The sequence below is a fragment of the Babylonia areolata genome, chromosome 24 (genome assembly GCF_041734735.1).
Source record: "Babylonia areolata isolate BAREFJ2019XMU chromosome 24, ASM4173473v1, whole genome shotgun sequence".
Lineage (NCBI taxonomy): Eukaryota > Metazoa > Mollusca > Gastropoda > Neogastropoda > Buccinidae > Babylonia > Babylonia areolata.
In genome coordinates, this window is record NC_134899.1 from 33,453,560 (window position 1) to 33,475,183 (window position 21,624).

General features: G+C 42.5%; 1 protein-coding gene across 1 annotated transcript in view; it reads left to right on the plus strand.

Annotated features, from left to right (window-relative positions):
• The first annotated feature begins 5,887 nt into the window (after nucleotides 1-5,887).
• LOC143298687 (ATP-binding cassette sub-family E member 1-like) overlaps nucleotides 5,888-21,624 on the plus strand; it is a 31,991-nt gene continuing 16,254 nt past the window's right edge. Inside the window, exons 1-9 of the mRNA XM_076611578.1 lie at nucleotides 5,888-5,983; nucleotides 8,442-8,594; nucleotides 9,510-9,595; nucleotides 16,762-16,859; nucleotides 18,814-18,931; nucleotides 19,571-19,708; nucleotides 19,928-19,997; nucleotides 20,627-20,723; nucleotides 21,384-21,595. Coding sequence (XP_076467693.1) covers nucleotides 8,462-8,594; nucleotides 9,510-9,595; nucleotides 16,762-16,859; nucleotides 18,814-18,931; nucleotides 19,571-19,708; nucleotides 19,928-19,997; nucleotides 20,627-20,723; nucleotides 21,384-21,595 — 952 coding nt within the window. The 5' untranslated portion in view covers nucleotides 5,888-5,983; nucleotides 8,442-8,461. The remainder of the gene's footprint in view (nucleotides 5,984-8,441; nucleotides 8,595-9,509; nucleotides 9,596-16,761; nucleotides 16,860-18,813; nucleotides 18,932-19,570; nucleotides 19,709-19,927; nucleotides 19,998-20,626; nucleotides 20,724-21,383; nucleotides 21,596-21,624) is intronic.

Below are 21,624 nucleotides of genomic sequence, written 5' to 3' on the forward strand. Positions count from 1 at the left end.
CAGGAAAGAACCGTCGTCGTACGCCTCGGAGATTGGATGTCTGCACCTTCTAAACAATCACTGTATATATGTGTGTGGGGTTGGGGGTGGGGGATATGGACGTATGTGTGTGTGCTTGTACAAGTAAGTGTTCATCTGTGTGTGTGTGTGTGTGTGTGTGTGTGTGTGTGTGTGTGTGTGTGTGGTGTGTGTGTGTGTGTTTGCGCGCCGTGGAAGCTGCGATACGTAGCCTAGAAATGAGTGTGTGGAGGAGGGTCATGTGTGTGGCGTGTGTGTGTGTGTGTGTGTGTGTGTGTTGGAGCTCATGTACTTTTATGTGTATTTGACTGTGCTTTCATATCTGTGAAACTGCATGTTTGGTGCATATCTGTTAATCATGTGTGGGTTTATGTGTGAATGTGTGTCTTCATGTTTTACATTTATTTGCTTATTTATCATCATTGTTGTCTTATTTATTTATTTATTGATTTATTTATTTATTACTACTACTACTACTACTACTACTACTACTACCTTTATTATATTATTATTATTATTTATTTATTTATTTATGTACGCTTATCTATTATTTATTCACCTTTTTTTTTCAAGGCCTGACTAAGCGCGTTGGGTTACGCTGCTGGTCGGGCATCTGCTTGGCAGATGTGGTGTAGCGTATATGGATTTGTCCGAACGCAGTGACGCCTCCTTGAGCTACTGAAACTGAAACTGAAGGCTTAAATGCAGACTTATCATGTTCCTGGTATACCATTTTCAGACCTGCATGGTGCCAGTTTGGCTCAGCGAGTTCCATCATTGAGGGAAAATCCGTTGTTCGTCATCACTTTTCAATTTCCTTTGTGTGTCATCATCCCATCACGATGGGATGTTGGGTCAACGAGATTCCACACTTATTGATGTATCAAGATATCAACAAAGATATGACGATGAAGAAAGTATGTCTACGGCGCCACTTCCTTTTCCTTTTTAATGTCTATTTGACCCGTACTGATGAAGATTTGGCCTATTTTTAAACCGCCTTCTTAACTGAAGAACGGAGATCGCACTTAACCACTCGTGATCCCTCCCACACCACGAAATATCCCAGCCCCTGTCCCTGTCTCTGTCAACATCTTTCTCATCCACTTCTCACATTTACATATTTTATTTTTTCCGTCACCTTTTTTCAGAGTCAATTAAATGTTCCTGGCATTATCTATCATATTTGTTTGATGTGTATTGTCGGAACATACAAGACGTGTCTGTGTCACTTGTATGACTGAATTTTATTTGATACTTGTTTTGGTGTTCAGTTTGGGTCTGTTTTTCTGTAGGTCTTTTAACTTTTCAGTTTAGACGTGAATTATGTCGTGGGCCGTGCCACTGAGCCGATGGCGTCGGTTGTGCTTGCTGTGCCGTGCGTTCGTGCACTGACTCTGTGTGTGTGTGTGTGTGTGTGTGTGTGTGTGTGTGTGTGTGCCGTGTGTGTGTGTGTGTGTGTGTGTGTGTGTGTGTGTGTGTGTGTTTGCCGGTTGTGTGTGTGCGTGCATGCGTGCGTGCGCGCGTGTGTGTGTGTCAGTGTGTGTGTGTCAGTGTGTGTGTGTGTGTGTGTGTGTGTTTCTCTGCCGTGTGTGTGTGTGTGTGTGTGTGTGTGTGTGTGTGTGTCAGTGTGTGTGAGTGTGTGCCAGCCCGCGGTGTGTGTGTGTGTGTGCCAGCCGGTCAGTGTCGGTGTGTGTGCCAGCCGGTCAGTGTGTGTGTGTGTGTGTGTGTGTGTGTGTGTGTGTGTGTGTGTGTGTGCCCGAGAGAAAGAGAGAGAGTATGTGTAGTCAGTCAGCGTGTGTCTGTTGTCAGTGTGTGCAGTGTGCCCTGCGAGCTTGTATGCGTGCGGCGGCGTCAGTGTCAGTGTGCGTGCATGTCAGTGTGCCGTGCATGGGGAGGGGCCGGGGGGGGGGGGGGGGGGGACGGCTCAATGTCACGTTAAATCACCATTTGCAGGCCTTGGCCGCTTATTTAATTCACTCCGGCTTGTATAGGCATGTAAAAAGGGGCACGGCGCGGCCGGATTGTAAGACAAACGGCCGGTTGACAAAGCTGTTGTTATTTTCTTCCCCCGCCTTTCAGTGACGTTCTCTCTCTCTCTCTCTCTCTCTCTCTCTCTCCGACGGAGTCTCCGTTTACTCACTTTGTCACCGTGTCATTTCGGTCATAATCATCACACGACTGAATGATTAACCGACAGAGACTAGTTTACATGATAACCACCAGACAAAAATTAGAATTAAAAAACGCATTTCAGGTATTAACCTTCGCTGGCTATCGTGGGGTCGTACACGACCCAGAAGGGTACAAAAACGCAAATATCTCAGCCAATTCTTAATATTTTTCTACGAAATTTCAGAAATGCTTCCTACACCTAAAAGTCCAACTTTTGCCAAAAATTGAAAAAAAATCATTAATTGGTTAATGAGTAATTAAAGGTGGCGTTTTAACTACACACCGTGACGCTTGCCGTGTGGGTCGTGTATGACCCATGCCTTTTTAAAGAGGAAAAAACATGGTCACCCCTCGAAAGCTCGTGTGGGTCATGCACAACCCATACCTTTTTAATAGTGATTTCAGAAGGTTTAATTTGCAATTAGTGAAGGAAAATAAAGAAGTTTTACTTTCAATAGCCTCACTACCCCACTACTCTCCCACTACCCTCCCCCCTCCTCCCCGCCCCCCCCCCCCCCCCCCCCCAAGATCCCGCCCCATCCCATGCTCTCATAATTCACTGTGTTATAATTTATGCTTTTATACATGTATGCTTGTTTACATGCGCGTCTGACAGTGATATGATAGATTGATAGGCACAAATGAATGCTCTCAAACTTCATAGTGTATTTTACCAAATTGGGACCCCTTCTCTATATCAAACTCTTCAAAGTTAAGTTAGGATGCATTTGACAAAGTCCAAACTCTTAACTTAACCTGGTTAAAGCTACTTTGAATACAGGAGTAGGGTATTGTTCCTAAGAATGTTGCAGTCATTTCACATTCGCTTAGTTATCAGTTATCAGCCAAATTATCTCCCTTTATTTGATCAATAATTCTTGTTGGCTGCCCAGCTAAGTATGCTTACAAGAGTTACTTTTAATTAACCATCGCGGACGATGGATTTCAAAAGATGGGGGGAGGTGTGACCAAGCGCTCTATGCTTGCTCCCAAAACTGCTCACACACGAGCTACATCAGACGACGTTTTTCCCAACTAACTTACGTGCAGAATGTGTGACGTCACTCCGCTTACATCATTTTGTCCTCCTCGCCAGACAACCTACTCATGGCTCGCCCAGTGTCGCATCGCGGTGCGTCATTGGCTGAGCGGAAACTTGTGTTTCTGTTCCACCCTAATTAATTAATAACTCTTTTGTCAGATCAGTAAACTTCAAGTATTATATACTGGCAGAATCATCGCAATTCCATCTTTAAATCTATTCTATTTATGTTTACCTACGTCAAAATGATTTAACGCAGTTTGTAATTTTCAGCGACGAGCTCGTTAAAACTGACCCTGTTCAGGTGACTTAAATTAAGATTATAAATTCACCAGCCGCCGTGGCGAAGTGGTTAGCGTCGCGGACTGACGGCTGGGAGGACGCGGGTTCGAATCCCAGCGGAGGTGGGTTTTTCGGCCCGTGGCTGGCTCCTACCCAGAGTTGAGTGTGCTGTGGGCTTAAATGGGGAGACTGGGACCACACAGTCGAATGTCATCTACTTCAAGGATGCGTCTTTGGGTGTGTTGCTCTAATTACCTAACCAATACTGCAAGTGTCTGTATCTCTCGGGCCTGGTTGATGCCGGGATATCATTATGACAGGAAGCGTAGAGTACAGCCTTGTCACACAGTCCCAAACCAAAATGGACCTCCATAGCAACATCGTAAATCCTCCTCCTCCTCCTCTTCCTTCATCGTCATCAATATAAACAAAATAGTCTCAAAGTCTGTGGCCTTTCATGCCCTGCTCTCATGGTGACCTCAGTTTTGATACCCCTGCACTTCCGTGCTTGGGGTGAGTCCTGTCAATGTCGTCAGTTTCGGCAGATTCATGGGGGGCTGTTGTTTGAGGGATGTGGTGGCGGTCTCCATTCTGTGAGGGACGCTCACTCAATCTGGCTCTGTGACTAATTGTCATTAGTAGGGGGCTTAGTAGGTGGTGTCCTAAGTACGTTAAAACAGAACAGGCACCACTGAACACCACCGAAGTGACTCAGCAGCAGTGCAGGGTCTCCTCTGGTGTGTGGCCTCCTGGCGACCTAACATCAATGGTTCCCTGTGGACTGCCGACGCTGGAACTGCGACGGACAAACCCGGGTGTGGCCGTGTATGGGGGAATCTAAATGAGCGGCGTGGGAGTAATGCCACTGAAACGGTGCAGATGAGGCAGCAAAAAAAAGAAAAAAGAAAAAAAAAAAAGATTATAAATTCATCTTAAATAATCAACACTTCATTTTATACTCATTATAAAGTAGGTATTGAGCTCTTTCTTTTGCAACTTATCCGACGTAAATCGGTTCAGGAATCATTAGAAATCTGTCACTGAACACCTTGTAACAAACACAGTTGTCATCGGATTTGGCCACATTAGTGACGATCTGTTTGCAGCACACGTGACGGTCTTTGCAGTCCGCTTAACTTGCATAAGTTGGCACAGTGAGTGATGAGTGGTCATTTCATACCTGGTCAGTCATCTGACCGGAGCCTGCTCTCTCTCTCTCTCTCTCTTTTGCTGCGTCGCGGGCAGTGTGAGTGTGTGTCGTGTGTGTTCCGACAACGTCTAACATCTCGCTACGTATTGCCAAACTGTCTTCTTCTCTTAGTTCTTCTCTTCTAGTCTTCTCTTTCTTATCTTCTCTTCTTGTCATCTTCTCCTCTTAGTTTTCTCTTGTTATGTTCTCATAACTATTGTAAATAAAACAATAGAAAAACCCATTTGTGACTGGCCTCTGTATGTTCCTTGCCTGTGCACGGGAATTCTTCTCAGTATCCTTTAATACAGTCAATCATATTTAGTTATGTCTTTTGTGCCGTACCCTATTAGAACCACTTGGTAACACGGCTACATTATTATTATTATTTATTTATTTATTTAATTATATATATATATATATTTTTTTTTCTCAAGGCCTGACAAACTCGCGTTGGGTTGCGCTGCTGGTCAGGCATCTGCTTGGCAGATGTGGTGTAGCGTATATGGATTTGTCCGAATGCAGTGACGCCTCCTTGAGCTACTGAAACTGTAACTGAAACTGAGATGGCTTAACGTTGCGACTGGCAACAACGTTCTGAGATGTGGAGGACTTTTCTCACCGCTCGATTCTCCCTATTCGCTCTCTGGAGACCCGCACTGCCGCGGGCATCGAGACACCAGGGCAGCATGATGTTGACCGCGTACGTCTTAATTTCTGTGTGTGTGTGTGTGTGTGTGTGTGTGTGTGTGTGTGTGTGTGTGTGTGTGTGTGTGTGTGTGTGTGTGTGTGTGTGTGTGTGTGTGTGTGTGATATGTTGTTACTTGTTATTTCTTTTTTACGGCGTTAACACCACACCACATGATACTATCATTTCAATTTCTTTGGTATCACTTTTTGCACGGCACTTATATATTGTAAAGCGCCTTGAGCCGCGTTCAGTGGAAGGTGCCATAGATTTTCCTTCCTGTTGTATTATTATTTTATGATTATGGTGATGATGATGATTATCATCATCATTATCATCATCATTACTATTATTATCAGCAGTAATAGTAGTAGTAGTAGTAGTAGTAGTAGTAGTAGTAGTAGTAGTAGTAGTAAAAGTATTATTAGCATTGGTATTCATTTGCTTTATTTGGGCATAATTCGTATAAACAGACGTTGTTAAGCCTTCCAATGTCTAGAGGGCGCTATGTTCCTCACTCACGTTGGGTGACCCAGAAGACAGAAGCGGTGGGAGCGGTCGGCAGCGGTTTTTCTGTCTTGAGTATTCAGTGAGTGTTGATGAAAATGATGGCGCAGAAATTTTGTTATGAGTGGTAAAAGCTAACAACACGAAATGAAATTATTTAACCACTGTTCGTTCTGTTTTTGACAAGTTTCAGTTATCATTATGTTCTGCCGGATGGATTTCCACGTGCCCCCACCGCCATGATGATCTCTACAGATGGGGGGGAAAAAGAAGAAAAAAAGTCTGGCCTGTAGCTTGCTTCAAAAAAAAGCAAAAGACAGCTAGGGCTTTTGCTAGCTACGGAGGGCAGTCAGAAAAAAAATACACCTTAGTGAAAGCTGATACATTGTTAAACTTGTCTAAGTGCTGTACTTAATTATGGCCATATGCCGTATCATAGCATGAGTAAAGACATCACTCTGCTCTTAGTCAGGCCTTGAGTGCATGCTTATATATTTGTGTGCTTATCAGAGTGGATTTCTTCTACAAAAGAAAGGGCGAGAGCTGGATTCAAATCCACCCCCTCACTGTCTCTTTATTGGTAGATGCACGTCTTGACCATTCTGCCAGCTTCCTTCATCAGTTCATGACTTTAGCGATTGCACAATCAATCAATAATCAAATCAAAAACACTTTATTAATCCACATGGAAATTAAGTTGTGCAATCACAGGCTCATTGTAAACACTGGCATAAAATCATGCGCAACATAAGAAGAGATTAAAACTAGTCAAATAAGAATTCCCAATAGCTGACGATATACTACACCCCCCCCCCCCCACACACACACACACACATACTCATGTTAAGACAATAGGGTATTGCACAACAATATTAACAAATGAAAACATCCAACAAAAAAAAGGGTATAAGATTACTAAAAATGACATGCGCGCACGCACGCACACACACCCACACAGCACACACATGCACACACACACACACACGTTAAGACCATAAGGTATTGTACAACAATACATAAATAAAAACATCAAGGGAATAAATCGTATATATAAGTAAAATGCACACACACACACACACACACACAAACAACGTATGCATGCACATAACATATGTCACGCCAATAAGATTAGAACATTAACATTAAGATACATGAAATCCAAGTAAAATAAGAAAATATTTAAAAATCACTTCCGATCACACACACACACAAATGCTTGCTTGCCCGTGCTCACCCGCTCACATGCACGCATAATGTCTGCTCCCATACACTCGTCTGCTGGTGAAGTTCAGGTGTTGCTGTGGCGAGGGGGCTTGGGGGGTGGGAGCGTTCACTTAGTGTATAGGATGTTTTGATTGTGTGCGCGAATGGCTGTAGGAATAAATGAATTAATGTATCGAGATGTTCTTGCGCGTGGAGCTCTAAACCTACCACTTATGTCTGACCTTCTGCTATTAATGTCATCATGTAGTGGGTGTCTTACGTCGGTCAAAATTGTTATTAGTCTGTCAGTCAGTTTTCTATTGTGCATGTCGCTAAAGGTGTCTTGTCTTATACCCACCACCCCACCCGCTTTCCTAATGACTTTTTCCAACCTGTCTTTGTCATGTTTGGTCAGGTTTCCACCAATCTAAAAAGAATATCTTTGTGGGTAGCAGATTTCAGCCATATCAGGAAGTATGGCAGTTGAAATCGGGCAGTGTGGTTTACAAGATATACATCTCGGGGTACATTTAGAAGGGTATGAGGTGATTTGATGCAAGCATGTAAGTTATAATGTTGATGACAATGACAAATCATGTTTCTTTAATCATTCACAAATTAACATTCTCACCTGTAATGGCTGCGACATGACAGGTACAAAACTGCTTAGAAATAAACAAAAGCAGTTTGGTGAATGAACCAAGTCTTTTGATGCTTGCTTTCAAGCCCTCCCCATTTCTCTGTAATACTTTTGTTGCCAATCCCTTTTTCTTCTTTTCCAGTCTGTATTTCATAGGAATTTTAAAAGTAAGACATGAGAAGTTACTTAGTTTTATTGAGCTGCTTTGTTACTCATAGACAATGTGATACAAGTTCTTTTTTGCAGTTGACAGCCTGGGATCACCAGTTGATCAACCCTGACAATTCAGAAAGTCAGTCTAAGAATGGAAAATGCTTACTTCAAGTTCTGGTCCTAGCTTTGAATAATTTGGTCTTGGTCCTTTAGCAATGAAGGGTTCCATTTCGTCCCAGTTTGGTTACAATCCAGTTTTAACAGCCCTTTGTTGGGATGCAGTGGTAATATGATGTCTCATGTAATGGAATAACTTGGGGAAAAAAAAGTTGATTCCATTAATTTCCAGTTGTACTGAGTACCAAACTTGGCCTTTATGGTACTGGGCCTAGCAGCATTATCCTGTTGGAACGTAATATCAGATTTCAACATGCTTAGGTATACACAGAATACAAGTTGCACATTGCATGTCTGTAGGAGAGAACTGATGTATTTTCACATTATTGATGAATCAGAATTGAAGTTTATGTTCTGTTCATTTCAGGAGAGTGAAGCAGACTCAACATGTCGAAGAGAAAAGACAAGAAGGATGATGCCAATGATGCCTTGACTCGTATCGCCATTGTCAGCAATGACAAGTGCAAACCAAAGCGATGTCGTCAAGAATGCAAGAAGTTTTGTCCTGTTGTTAGAATGGGTAATGATTAGTTTTTCACTTGTCTAAATATCATTTCAATCTGTTTTGCTCCCTCTCTATCTCCTCTGTAAAGCCTATGAGAGTGGAAATAGAAGAGAAGAAAAAAAGTTGAGCAACTTTGAGATAGTACCTAGATGAATCTATAAATCTAAATTTAGATCTTTTTGAATTTAAGAATATACTTTCTTGCTTTAGAAAGTGTCAGTTTCTATCCCTAAAATTGTCCTTGGGTATTAATTTTTAGTCTAAAGTTTTAGTAGAGTAATGGCCTAGAGGTAATGCGTCCACCTAGGAAGCGAGAGAATCTGAGCGCGCTGGTTCGAATCACGGCTCAGCCGCCGATATTTTCTCCCCCTCCACTTGACCTTGAGTGGTGGTCTGGACGCTAGTCATTCAGATAAGACGATAAACTGAGGTCCCGTGTGCAGCATGCACTTAGTGCATGTTAAGGAACCCACAGCAACAAAAGGGTTGTTTCTGGCAAAATTCTGTTGAAAAAAATCCACTTCCATAGAAAAACAAACAAAACTGCCCGCAGGAAAAAATACAAAAAAAAAAAAGAAAAAAAAAAAGGTTGTGTTGTAGTGTATCAACGCACTCTCCCTGGGGAGAGCAGCCTGAATTTCACACAGAGAAATCTGTTGTGATAAAAAGAAATAAAAATAATTATCTGGCCAAAAAAACAACAAAAAACAAAAAAAAAACATGATCCTTTTGGCTGAACACAGTGTCTTCGTTCTGAGCTTCTCAATAGTTTAACCAGTATGTATGGTACTGGTATATGAATATGTACTTAAGTTTATGTTGAGGTGGTTTTTTCCTTTGCTTTTTGATGTATATTGTGCGTTGTTTCAAGAATTTTGAAGTAGAATTTTGATAACTTTAGCTGTGTTCTCTGTGATTTTTTTTTTTCAGGAAAACTGTGCATTGAGGTTTCTCCTACTGACAAAATTGCCTTCATATCTGAGGAATTGTGCATTGGATGTGGTATATGTGCCAAGGTACTGTAAATGTTAATTTTATTTTTTCAGTTTTTGCTTAGGATTTTACATTGCTTTATAGCTCCATTGATATTGATCAGGATATGTAATTTACATGTTATGTTTTTTAGTTGGTGTTTAATTCACAAGCATGTTTTACATGGCAAACCTGTGTAAACAAGGTATATTGTGGAGTGGGAGATTGGGGAGACAACTTGTCATGTTTGGAAATACTCTGTTAACACTAGAGTTAAATTAAAAGTAAAAAAAAAAAAAAAAGTTCTTTTGATACAGTTCTACTGACTGTGGGAAGGACATGAAATGGTAGAACTTTCAACAATTTTAATTTTGCGATTTATGACTTTTTTGTGATCAAGGATTAGGAAGAGGGTCCATGTCAGCTGCAGACTAGCTGGTGGTGAGGGAAAGTGTCTTGGGCTGCCTTCTGTGATGTAATGGGTTTTCCTTCTCTTTGCCTTCAGGCAGGATCCGTTTGTCCTCGTAAGGGGTGACAGCTTGGCAGATGGTGTATTGCCAGGTGGTATGATCTATGGATAGAGTGGACCATTGTCACTGGTCATTGTGACAACAGGTGCTGAGGGATTTCTTTAACCCTTTCGCTGCCAGGAAAATAAGATTTAAGTGAAATCTATTTGCCAGGGTTTTTTCACAAAAAACGGGTATAAATTTTCAAAAAATTCTGTGCTCTTTGTTATTGGAGAAAGACCCATAAAAGTATATATTTTCTGAAAGGGAAATGAATAAAGAATACAAAACACATGATGTTTTCCCATTTTATGCATTTTAAGTGACATGCTGTTGTTTTGAAATCAGTGTTTTGTTTTTTGTCACATTTTCAACTTGTTCATTACAAACATTAGTCTGGTAATTTGCACAAAAATATCATTTTCTGGACAAATGGATATCTGCACACACAATATCATACTAGAACAACCACAATATAAAAAAAACTGAAAAAGAAATAGATGTATTGTGACTTCTGCAAGTGATAATATGGATGTGAGGCCACGCCCCCTCAGTCTCCATCCCCCTCCTCTTCACCCCTCTCACACCGTCACTTCATCAGACCGCGTTGGCTGAGTGCCAAGAAAATAGCTCATACGGTGCCCTGCTAAAAATTCGGTGACCTGTCGTCTGCTAGAGTTGAACAGCCTGCATCACTCACTGATAGTTGTATCTTGGCCACTCTCTTGATTGCTCCCTTTATTTTCTATCAAATCGTCCTATAAATGTTCACCACTGTCTTCTCCTTCGAATTTATGCTCCAATTCTTTCTGAGCATGAGCTAAAGAAAGTAATCTTGGTTGATTTAGTTCGCCACGAGCGCATGTCTTGAGCACGGAGTCAGTCCGACATTTTGTTGAGCGAGCGAGGAGAGGAGCCAGGCAAAGACTGCGGCCAGTAACCCAACCAAAATGTTCAAATAAAGGACTGCCTTATGACGCAGATGGTGTTTCTAGCTATGAATAGAATCCAGAAAGATTCCCCAAGCTAAAGCTACCAGCATTTTTGTCAACGAACTGAATGCAAAGCAGGGAAAAGTCAGAATATTTCGATGACGAGTTATCTCGTCATTGTGGCAGCGAAGCATACATGCTTGCCATGACGAGTTATCTCGTCATGCAGGCAGCCTAGGGGTTAAGGAGTCCTTAAATGTCTTTTTGGGTGACCCTCTGTCATGATGGCCAGTGGAGAGTTACCTTTGCAGATCAATCTTGGGCAGGCGGTGATCCTCCACCCTGGAGATATGCCCAGTCCAGTTCAGTTGTATCTTCAACAGCATTGCCTTATGCTGGTGACCTTGCTTGTTCATGGAATTTAGTGTTGGTGACAGAGTTGCTCCACCTGATTTTGAGGAAAGTGTGGAGGCAGTGTGGTGGAAATATTCAAGTTTGAAATATTTCCAGCTAACACATTCCTTGAAGACGGACCTATGGTCTGAAATGTTGAATACATCTTATCAGAAGTGAGTTTTATATTATAACCAACATTTTTTCATTTTTTTATAAACTTTCTCCATTTGTACTTTATGAAGCAGTCATCTTTCATTTTATCGTCCTGCCTTGAACAGTCTGCCAAAAGTGCTGTTTTTCTTTCAAATCTGTTGGTATGGCATCTGATGTTGTAGTGCATCCCAGATAGCTGAACTGGTCGACTGCTGTCTTTCTGTCTCACAAATGGCGATGTGAGGAAGATAGTATTTTGAGGTGTGGGCTGATGGAAAACTTGCATCTTTTCAGGCTGACTTCCAGTCCAAAGAGCGAGATGGCCTCTGTAAAGCAGGATGTTATGTGCTGTTGGGTTGTCTCTGTGTGTGAAAATTATAGCACTTTTATCTTGCATATTGATAAATGATGTCATTTTTACTTGAAATAGTAACATTCTGCTGGTTATAAAAGTTACATTGATGTTGCATTTAAATTGAAAATACATCTGTCAAGAGCAGCAAAATTCTAAAATTTAATGAGACATGAATCTTAATATACGATGGGATGTATCATTTTTCAACCAAATCTTCTACAACTCTTCTCCAAAATAATGAAGAAAAGGTCTTCATATAGAAAAACTGTTTTGTTTTCTTTAGTGTAAAAGCCTATACATCAGCTTGAGAGGTGACATTGTCAGTTGAAGCAGCATCCTATTGTAGGTTGGCTTTTTCCTCTCCCATTATGTCATTTTTATCGATCCGTGAACGCATTCGACGCGATCCGCGTTTTCTCAGCCCTGCCAGTCGGCAGTGTACGAGTCGACCTCCTCTATCTCATTACCCATACCCACAGTTGCACCAATGGAATGTGCCACAATCCCTTTGGGGAAACAACACCACAAAAAAAAAAAGAAAGCAGCTTGTTTTGGATCAGCATGTTAGACTGGGCCCTATGTGTGATGCGTCCATGGTGGCGGCCATGACATCGGATCACGCGACCCCCCACGCTGCATGCCTTGACCGTCTCGGATCCATTGGTGACCGAGGTGCGTAGGGATGCCCTCCCCTGGTGTAGGGAGGAAGGTGGACCACTAGGGGGACACGCTCGCCCATACATGTGCACGCCCCTCCTCCGATAGCCTGATCTAAGGGAGGCAACCCCTGCTTCGACACCCTTGCCGGTGACCACCGCAGTTTTTTTCCCTTGCACCGGCGCTGCTCCTCGCCTACAGTGCGGGTGCGTGCACAGTCCCACCAGGCTATGCAGTGATGACCCCATCTGCCACACTGCCGATTGCTGCTGCTTCCCATCCATGTTGGAGTGCCTCTTAATAACTTGATCCTGCCTCTCGGCAGTGCTTGGGCCAATCTGGTCTATCCCTTTATCCGTCAACACACAACAGCTGAATGTCGATCCTCTCGCAGTAGCTATTCGCGAGGTTGGACCGCCGTTCAGCTACAGGGGGATGCACATCCCATGGCAAGCCGATGGACTTGTCACCCCTCGTCCATGACACCTAACACTGGATTACGGCGCCGTCATGCCACATGCCCTGACCGTCTCGCGTCCGATGGCGACCGATTCGGGTTTGGATGCCCACGGCACTAAGGGACATTATAATGATTCCCCTTGCGGCCGTTTTCACCTGTGTCGGTTACGGTGGCATCGCACCACGGTCTCTCACACGCAGCATGACGCTCCTCCCTCTACAGCGAGGACACGTCACACCAGGGGATATGTGCTCTAAAGACACCATCCTTTTTGACGATTATCGGCGCCAAGGGAGGCAACTCTACATTTGTAACCTAGGCGGTTGAAGCTGTAGTTACTTTCGCGGACACAGCACATCACTCCTGCCCCCCGTGCTGCCCACCAACGATGTTTTCTTTTGGTTTCTCATTGGGTCCTGATGCCCATTCATGGACTTTACTCAACTTTGCATAGCAACTGCACCTTTCTTGCTGTTTCTCAGGCTATTGGCCACTGAACTTTGGGGTTCTTCATCCCCCCCACACTTGCACACAGTCAACCATCCCTATTACCATTCTCTTCTGGTTATACACAATAACAGGAAATAAATCACAATATTTTGAAACCCTTCTATTCTTTTTGATTTCTTAAAAAAAGAAGATGATAAAATAAAAATAAAAATATTGTGTGTGTGTATATATATATATATAGATAGATAGATAGATAGATAGATAGATAGATAGATATATACATATATATACCACATCTTGCTACATTTATACAGATTTCTATTTACATTTATAGATGTATACTTATCCCTCGGTATACACGCGTGTGCGCTTACGGGATAGGTTCATATGACTTTCATATTAACATGTACAATTTTATTTCTATCTCTATTCATTGACATCTATTCATTGAGATTCTCTGCATAGCAATATAGACACACTTGCAATTGTGTCATTCTATTCACATGCCCAGATCTCTGTGTCTACATTCTGGCACTTTATTCATATGCGTATGTACATCTCTTATATATAGGTGCATACACAGATTCCTTCCCATTACGGATTATGCACACTTACCCATTTACTTGGGTATATCTGTGCACGCTACACATTTGCTTATACAGCCGCTTATTTCTCGTGACTAGATCTCTTGTCATGTCATTAGCATATTCCTGACACCATCACTTGAGTTGATGGAAGTTTATAATCCCTTTGCACATATATGTATTCATTTTCATAAATTCATCCCAATCTTGCTTTTGGAGGACGACTGCACTCGCAGACAAAACTGCCTCATTCACACCTGAATGTATGCTCCTTCACATATCAGTAGTGGCTGGTCCCTAGGGACCCACACACACTCCCTTCTCACCCACAGGGCTAAGGATGCCCTCTCTTGGTGCATGGAGGGACAAGGCAACCCAACTCATTTGCCTACAACAATCACCCACAGGGCTAGAGATGCCCTGACCTGGTACAAGGAGGGATGAGGCAGTCCAAATTAGAGGTGCCACTCCGGACACACATGCCCTTCATTCTTTCCAAGTTTTAGTGGGCCCAAAAACTGCCCACTGGGCAGGAGACAATCACCCTAAGTCCATCTCTTCCACTCCTCACTAGTAGCAGAAGGCCTGGTTAATAATTGTTTTCCTCTACACTCGGGAGAATGGCATATTGACGAGGACGGATTCGTCTCACAAAGCACAACAAACCGTTCATTACCCACAGGGACCTTTCTGCCCACTCATACCGACAAGGCAGATGCTGCATTCAAGCACATTAGTTCGCCCCATCACCTTGCTTGAACAGAGATCCAGCATCGATGTCTCCAACAATTGGCGTTCGAAAGCACTTTCTGCACTTGGTCTTCCCTGCCCGATCCTTTCAGCCTCAACACACACCCACTGTTGTGGTTACAGATGGGCATTCCTTCTCAAGCACTGTCTTTCCAATGAGACACTTCCAGGGGTTTCTAGCCTAGGCAGGCTATCCCATCATGGAGCCCCAGCCTTCAGTCAAGGGCCTGTCAGAGGATGACTTTGTTGTCACTTCGGAAGCAAGCACCATGTCTTTCAGACACATGGTTGCACTACAAGAGCCTGTCAACTCCTTCCGGCTTCCTTACATTTCAGCATAACCTGCATGGTGGACACCTTCATCCCTCAAGCACACAGCAGCTGTTTCCTGATTTACCCATGCTGACTGGTGTCCTCCTGGGACCAGTATACGATAATCAGTCGTGTACGACAATGACCATCAGATCAGCAGAGCAGGCAACTGCTGTCCTGACTATTCGGGCTGGAATCTGATTATACAATTTATAGTAGTGTTTTGCCCAAGTTGCATCCCCAGTCCTTTGATCAAGAGGGCCTTTGGACTCGCCATTGGGACAGATCCCAAAGGCTAGTTAGCCCTCAAGGCTTAACACTAAGTCCCAGTGCAATTTGACTTCTTGTCTGAGAGACATAGTCCTTCATGAAAGACTAAGCTGCTAATAATTTCACTTTGCAATTCAGAAACCGCTGATAATACAGCTCTCACTTTTACTGTTGGCCATACTGAAAACGCATGTCAGATCAGTGATTTGATGTAAATGGCTAGTACAACACATCTACTGCTACTTTCCTCCATGCCCTCTCATGGAGGAGCTCTACAGATCTGGCTGTCACGCCTAAGGCAAGCCCAGCATGGTGGCCTACCTCGTCTCGTGCCACAGTTTCCTCTAAACACATATACCACTTCCACTATCAGCCCACAACTGATATGGAATCATCAGATCAAACCACATGTGCACCTCCTTGCATTGACGCTCATCCACGTTCAAGTGAGACAACCCTATAGGGTATGTGTTTCCTTCCCTTTGATTCGAAGGGCTGTCAGTAAAGTGTGGATTCAACACACCAACCCGATTTTCTTTGCGCTACATTTATCAGCACAGCTGTGGTCCACAGACCTTTCCCACAGTACAGCTGCGGACCTCGTCTTCTTTGCCCGTACCAATATCCTTAGGTGACACAGTACACTCTACCTTCATCGAATTCTACTTGAGGGACATCTATCACTTTAGGGATGATGGCTCAAGAGGCGTTGCCTCTGCAGTGGTCATACAACAGGCCATCGCAGTGCACTGGCGATAGAACAGAAGGATTGAGACTTGATGCCTCCTCAGCCAGAGTACATGAAGTCAGAGCATGGTCCTTTTCACTTCTGTGGTAGTTGCACAACAGGCCATTGCAGCACACAGACAGTAGAACAGGCGAGCCCTCCACCTTGTCGCGCTATTCTGCACTAGTTGGGTCGCGGTTAAGTATGTGTAATTAAAAGGAAATTTTCTATCTGAAATTACGTTTAAATAACATACTTACCGTGACCCAAATTTAAGACCCTGCCGTCCTCCCCGCTTCCTGTTCTCCCTGCTCGCTGCGCTGGTGATGGCATATTGCCGTCAAAAAAGAGGGCGCTAGCTAGCGGGACAAAGGGGAGGTTACCTACTTCCGGGAGGTTATCGGCCGTATTGCTTTCGTTTTCTCTGCATAGGCGGATAGTAGTTTGCACAGGACAGGAATGTCAGACCCCTGTCGGAGTCTGCACTAGTTGGGTCACGGTAAGTATGTTATTTAAACGTAATTTTAGATCGAAAATTTCCTTTTCATGCCTGAAGGACAGAACATATAACTACCACATTTTTTCAGCACCACTGCAGGTATTATCAGTATAGTATTTTCAAGTGTGTATAGAAAAATATGATTCTTGCTTGCAGAAATGTCCATTTGAGGCAATTTCCATCATTAACCTCCCTAGCAACTTGGAGAGGGAGACTACTCATCGCTACAGTGCCAACTCTTTCAAGCTGCACAGGTATTTGGCAAAAGACTTTTATCCTGCTTATGTATGCTGTGTTAAGAAGCCAGTGTTTGTTTCATTGACAGGTTTTCACCTTTCACAGTACATTGCCTATTGAAAACCATTTCCATGCTGAATTTCTTCTTCCCACAGTACAGTGCTTTGCCTTTAGAACTTCTTGGCAAAAAGCTGTACAGTGAAATCTGTTCAGAGAATCAGAAGTCTGCAGTTTCCTGAGTTAGCCCTGTCATGCTAATACAGCTGTTGTATGTGCACACACAGCTATAGGGTAGACTATACTATACAGATGTTATAGTACACAACATTTTGTTTTGGTGCTTTTCTTTAAATGATGAGATTTGTGGCCAGTGATAGTTTGAGATGACTGACTGTATTTTTTGCACAGACTGGCAGTGTCTTGTCCTGGAGGTCTTAGGGTCTCGGTAGTACTAATTCAGTGATGTCACAGTGCTATGTGATGTCACAGTATTGAGTAAGTTCACAGTGCTAAATGATGTCACAGTCATAAGTGATGTTTGTCATTGTTAGTGTGATGCAGTGTTCAGTTAGGTCTCTGTCTTAATTTTTCACAGTGCTAAGTGATGTCAGTGTTGAGTGATGTTACAGTGCTAAGTGATGTCAGTGTTGCGTCACAGCACCAAGTGGTGTCACAGTACTAAGTGATATAGTCTTGAGGGAGGTCAGTGTTATGGGATATCACTATGTTAATTGAGATGATTTTGTTAATAAAAAGTCTTAACCCTCAAAGTGCTGGATATAATAAAACATACAGAAATCATGCTTAAAACAAAGGGATAGTTTGCCTCCGCTACCTGTGCTCTGATTTGGGGCATTTGTATGCTTATCAGTAAGAATAAATAGGTAAACCTATACATTTTTGGAAAGTAGAGTGAATGAAGAATCAGATAAAAGTAAGAAAAAGACTGTACCTTGTAAGTAGTTGGAGATATTCCACAGGATATAAACAACAAATTTTGCACACTTGTTTTCCAAAAACGTCAACCACAATGTTTATAGGTATTTTCACATCTTTTACAGAGTCAAAATCTCAAAATTGGCATTAAACTGTGCAGAAAATGTTCTGGCTGCAGAATCATGATATGAATATAACTGAAACAATGGAATTATAAGCATTGTATTATTTGTTTGAGACATGCCCACCGACGCCATGCACGCGCACATCTACAATACTTTATGCAATCACAGGCAAAAACAGAAATAAATGTTTTCTTTTAGCTCATGTTGCTTTCAAAAGCAGCAAGAATGCTTTAAATCAAAATAATTTCCAGTTTTCTAGCTTGATTTGGTCAAGAAATCGCAATAGACCCATGCCTAACCCACTTTACCACCCCTCCCCACCCCCATCACCCACCCCCCCAGTTTTTGTGGCTGGACACACAAAACTGAATGAACAACAAGCAAGCCAGCATGCCCAAGTGTCAAAATAACAAAGCCGTTTTAGCCAGAATCCCTGTCAGCAAATGAATCATCACTAGTGACAAGGTCACTCATTTCCTGAGCTTTGTCAACTTCAGTGTCACTCATTGTTTACAAAAAATACGAAGATCTGGACTTATAAACTTGGTCGAAGTTTGTGCAAACACAAGCAGGGAGGCAGTAACACCAGAACGAGGCAGTTTTACGAAGGCTGCCGAGTATAGTCGGACCTTATGTAAACAGAGCCACGATCGTGGCCCATCACACTTTACCGGGAAAGCCACGATCGTGGCTCATCGCGCTCTCCGGGTTAAGGTAGGTACCATAGCCACATAATATGTAGTGTCATAAAGAGAGGTACCAAAAGGACATGGTGTGTGCAGTGTCATAAAGCAAGGTACCAAAGTGTCATACTGTGTACAGTGTTACAGTGTTGTAAAGTGAAGGTACTTAAGTGACATAGTATGTACAGTCTTAAAACGAGACACTAAAGCAGTTTACTGTTTGCCAGGCTGCCTACCCCTCGTCCTGGAGAAGTGCTGGGTCTTGTGGGCACCAATGGCATTGGGAAATCCACAGCCCTCAAAATCCTTGCCGGCAAACAAAAACCCAATCTTGGCAGATTTGCTGTGAGTGGTTTTGGCTTTTCAAGATTTGTGTGTGTGTAATTTGTTGTATTTGTAATGGTGGTGGTTGTCTGATTATGGATAATCTTTAGATGTTTGGAAATAATTAATGTAGAAGAGCAGAGAAAGTGTGAAGTGTGTGGATAGAAGATCCTTTCAGATTGGTGGGAATCCTGATACAGGGAGGTGCTTTAGTTGTCAAGGAATTCGTAACAACAGAGTGTGTTATGTACACTGATATATTGTGGCATAGTGTTCTGAACATAGCTTCAGGTGTTTCGATATGAGAAGTTATAACTGGGTGTGTGTATGTACACTGAGTATTGGTGTTGTGGACGTTGCTCAGGGTGTGATGAAATAATGATGCTGTGACAACAATGCATGAATGTGTATGCTGATAGAGGTGTTATGGACATTGCTTCAGGTGTTACTAAACAAGGAGCTATAACAACAGGGTATATGGTGTATATGTACAATGATAAAAGGAGGTTTTGTGGACATTGCTTCACGTGTTATGAAATAAAGATGCTTTGACAAGAATGCGTGTGTATGTACGTTGATAAATGAAAGTGATTTGTTGATGACATTGCTTGAGGTGTTAAAAAATGAGAAGCTGTAACAGCAGGGTGTGTATATGTTCAGGATCCCCCAGACTGGACAGAAATCCTGGCATACTTCAGGGGCTCTGAGCTGCAGAATTTCTTCACCAAGATTCTGGAAGACGACCTGAAAGCTCTGATCAAGCCACAATATGTGGACCAGATTCCAAAGGCTGTCAAGGTTTGTCTTGTCAGACAATTTTGTTGTGGTTATCATAATGTTAGATTTCTTGTCTGGTCCTCAAAGTGACATAGAGCTGTGAACAGTGTGTTGTGACAGTGACATGGGATGTGTAAACAATGTGTTAGTGACATGCAGTCATGAAGACTGTTTTTACAGTGATGTGGGATGTGTGTTACAGTGACATGGGAAGTATGAATAATGTGCTTTGTGTTTCAGGGCTCAGTGCAGGTATTGCTGGACAAGAAGGACGAGCTGAAGAACCAGCATGCTGTCTGTGAGCAGCTGGGTATGTGGCCTGATTACACTATATCAGGATATGAACAGGGATTGATTACAACAACACACAGTGATTTTGACACACTGGCACTGACTGATTGCGCTGAATGTACAATCAAATACACTGACTGCAGACTGTTGCATCCCACACAGAACAATTGGCAGGTCTGGTGAATGAGCATAGGTGTATGGTGTGACTGTCTTTCTTATATTAGACATGATGAGTGTATAACATTGATAATATAGTGTGTAACTCCATGTCATCCTTACAGACCTGATGAATCTATGAACATAGAGTATGTGTGGTGTGACTCCGTGTCTTCTTTACATATCAGACATAATGAGTATGTGAATGTAGAAGATGTGTGGTTTGACTTCATGTTTTAATTACCTTACAGACATGATGTATGTGTGAATATGAGAGAATGTGTGGCATGACTCCATGTCTTCATTACATTATACACTTTATAAATGTGAACATGGAGAATGTGGTGTGACTCCCATGTCATCATTCCATTGGACTTCCTAGATGTGTGAATGTCAAGGGTTTGTGTGGCTCCATGTCTTCATTACATTACAGACATGGGCATGTGGATATTGAGGACGTGTGGAGTGAGACATTTGTGCTTTCTATTACAGACTTGATGAATGTGAAGGGCACAAATGTGGAAGACCTGTCTGGAGGAGAGCTGCAGAGATTTGCCATCGCTATTGTCTGTATTCAGAAGGCTGACATGTAAGTTTTTATTTTATACTTCCACTTTGAAATATTGCCTGTATTTCTTTCATTTATTATTTTTTAAAGTATTTGTGTTATTAAAAAAAAAAAAGAGAGAGAAAGATACTACATTGCACAAGGCAAGCTCTGAAATGCAATGACTTTGAAAGAAGCCTTTTGCCCTCGTGCCAAATTATACTTAGGGGCATGTGTACCTGACCCGTTCTGGATAGTTGTGTCTTCTGTTCTGTGTCCAGGATGGTTGTATATTAAAAGAAGCGCTCTATCCCTACCCTCTTTTCAGATTCATGTTTGATTAGCTGTTTTATTCAGATTGATATTAGATGAGCTGTTGTTGTATTGTCCAGCTTGTTTGGTGACCATTGTATTTTCCAGAATTGTGTATGATTAGCTGTAGTCATATTGTCCAGATTTATGTTTGATGAGCTGATGTATTGTCCATATTCATGTTTGATGAGCTGATGTATTGTCCAGATTCATGTTTTAATGCAGTTTTATTGTTAGATTCATATTTGAGATATATTGTCCAGGCTCATGTTGGATGAGCTGTTGTATTGTCCAGGTTCATGTTTGATAAGGCATGGTTGTATTGTCCAGATTGTTTGAGGTGTCGAATTGTCCAGATTAAAAATGATGAGCTGTCATTGTATTGTCCAGATTCATGTTTGATGAGCCGTCCTCTTACCTGGACGTGAAGCAACGTCTGCGTGCTGCCCAGATGATCCGCAGTCTGATCCGTCCTGACAACTACATCATTGTGGTGGAGCATGATCTGTCAGTGTTGGACTATCTGTCTGACTTCATCTGCTGTCTGTATGGGGTGCCTGGGGCCTACGGTGTCGTCACCATGCCCTTCAGCGTCAGGGAAGGTCTGTATTCACTATACATTGACTTCACA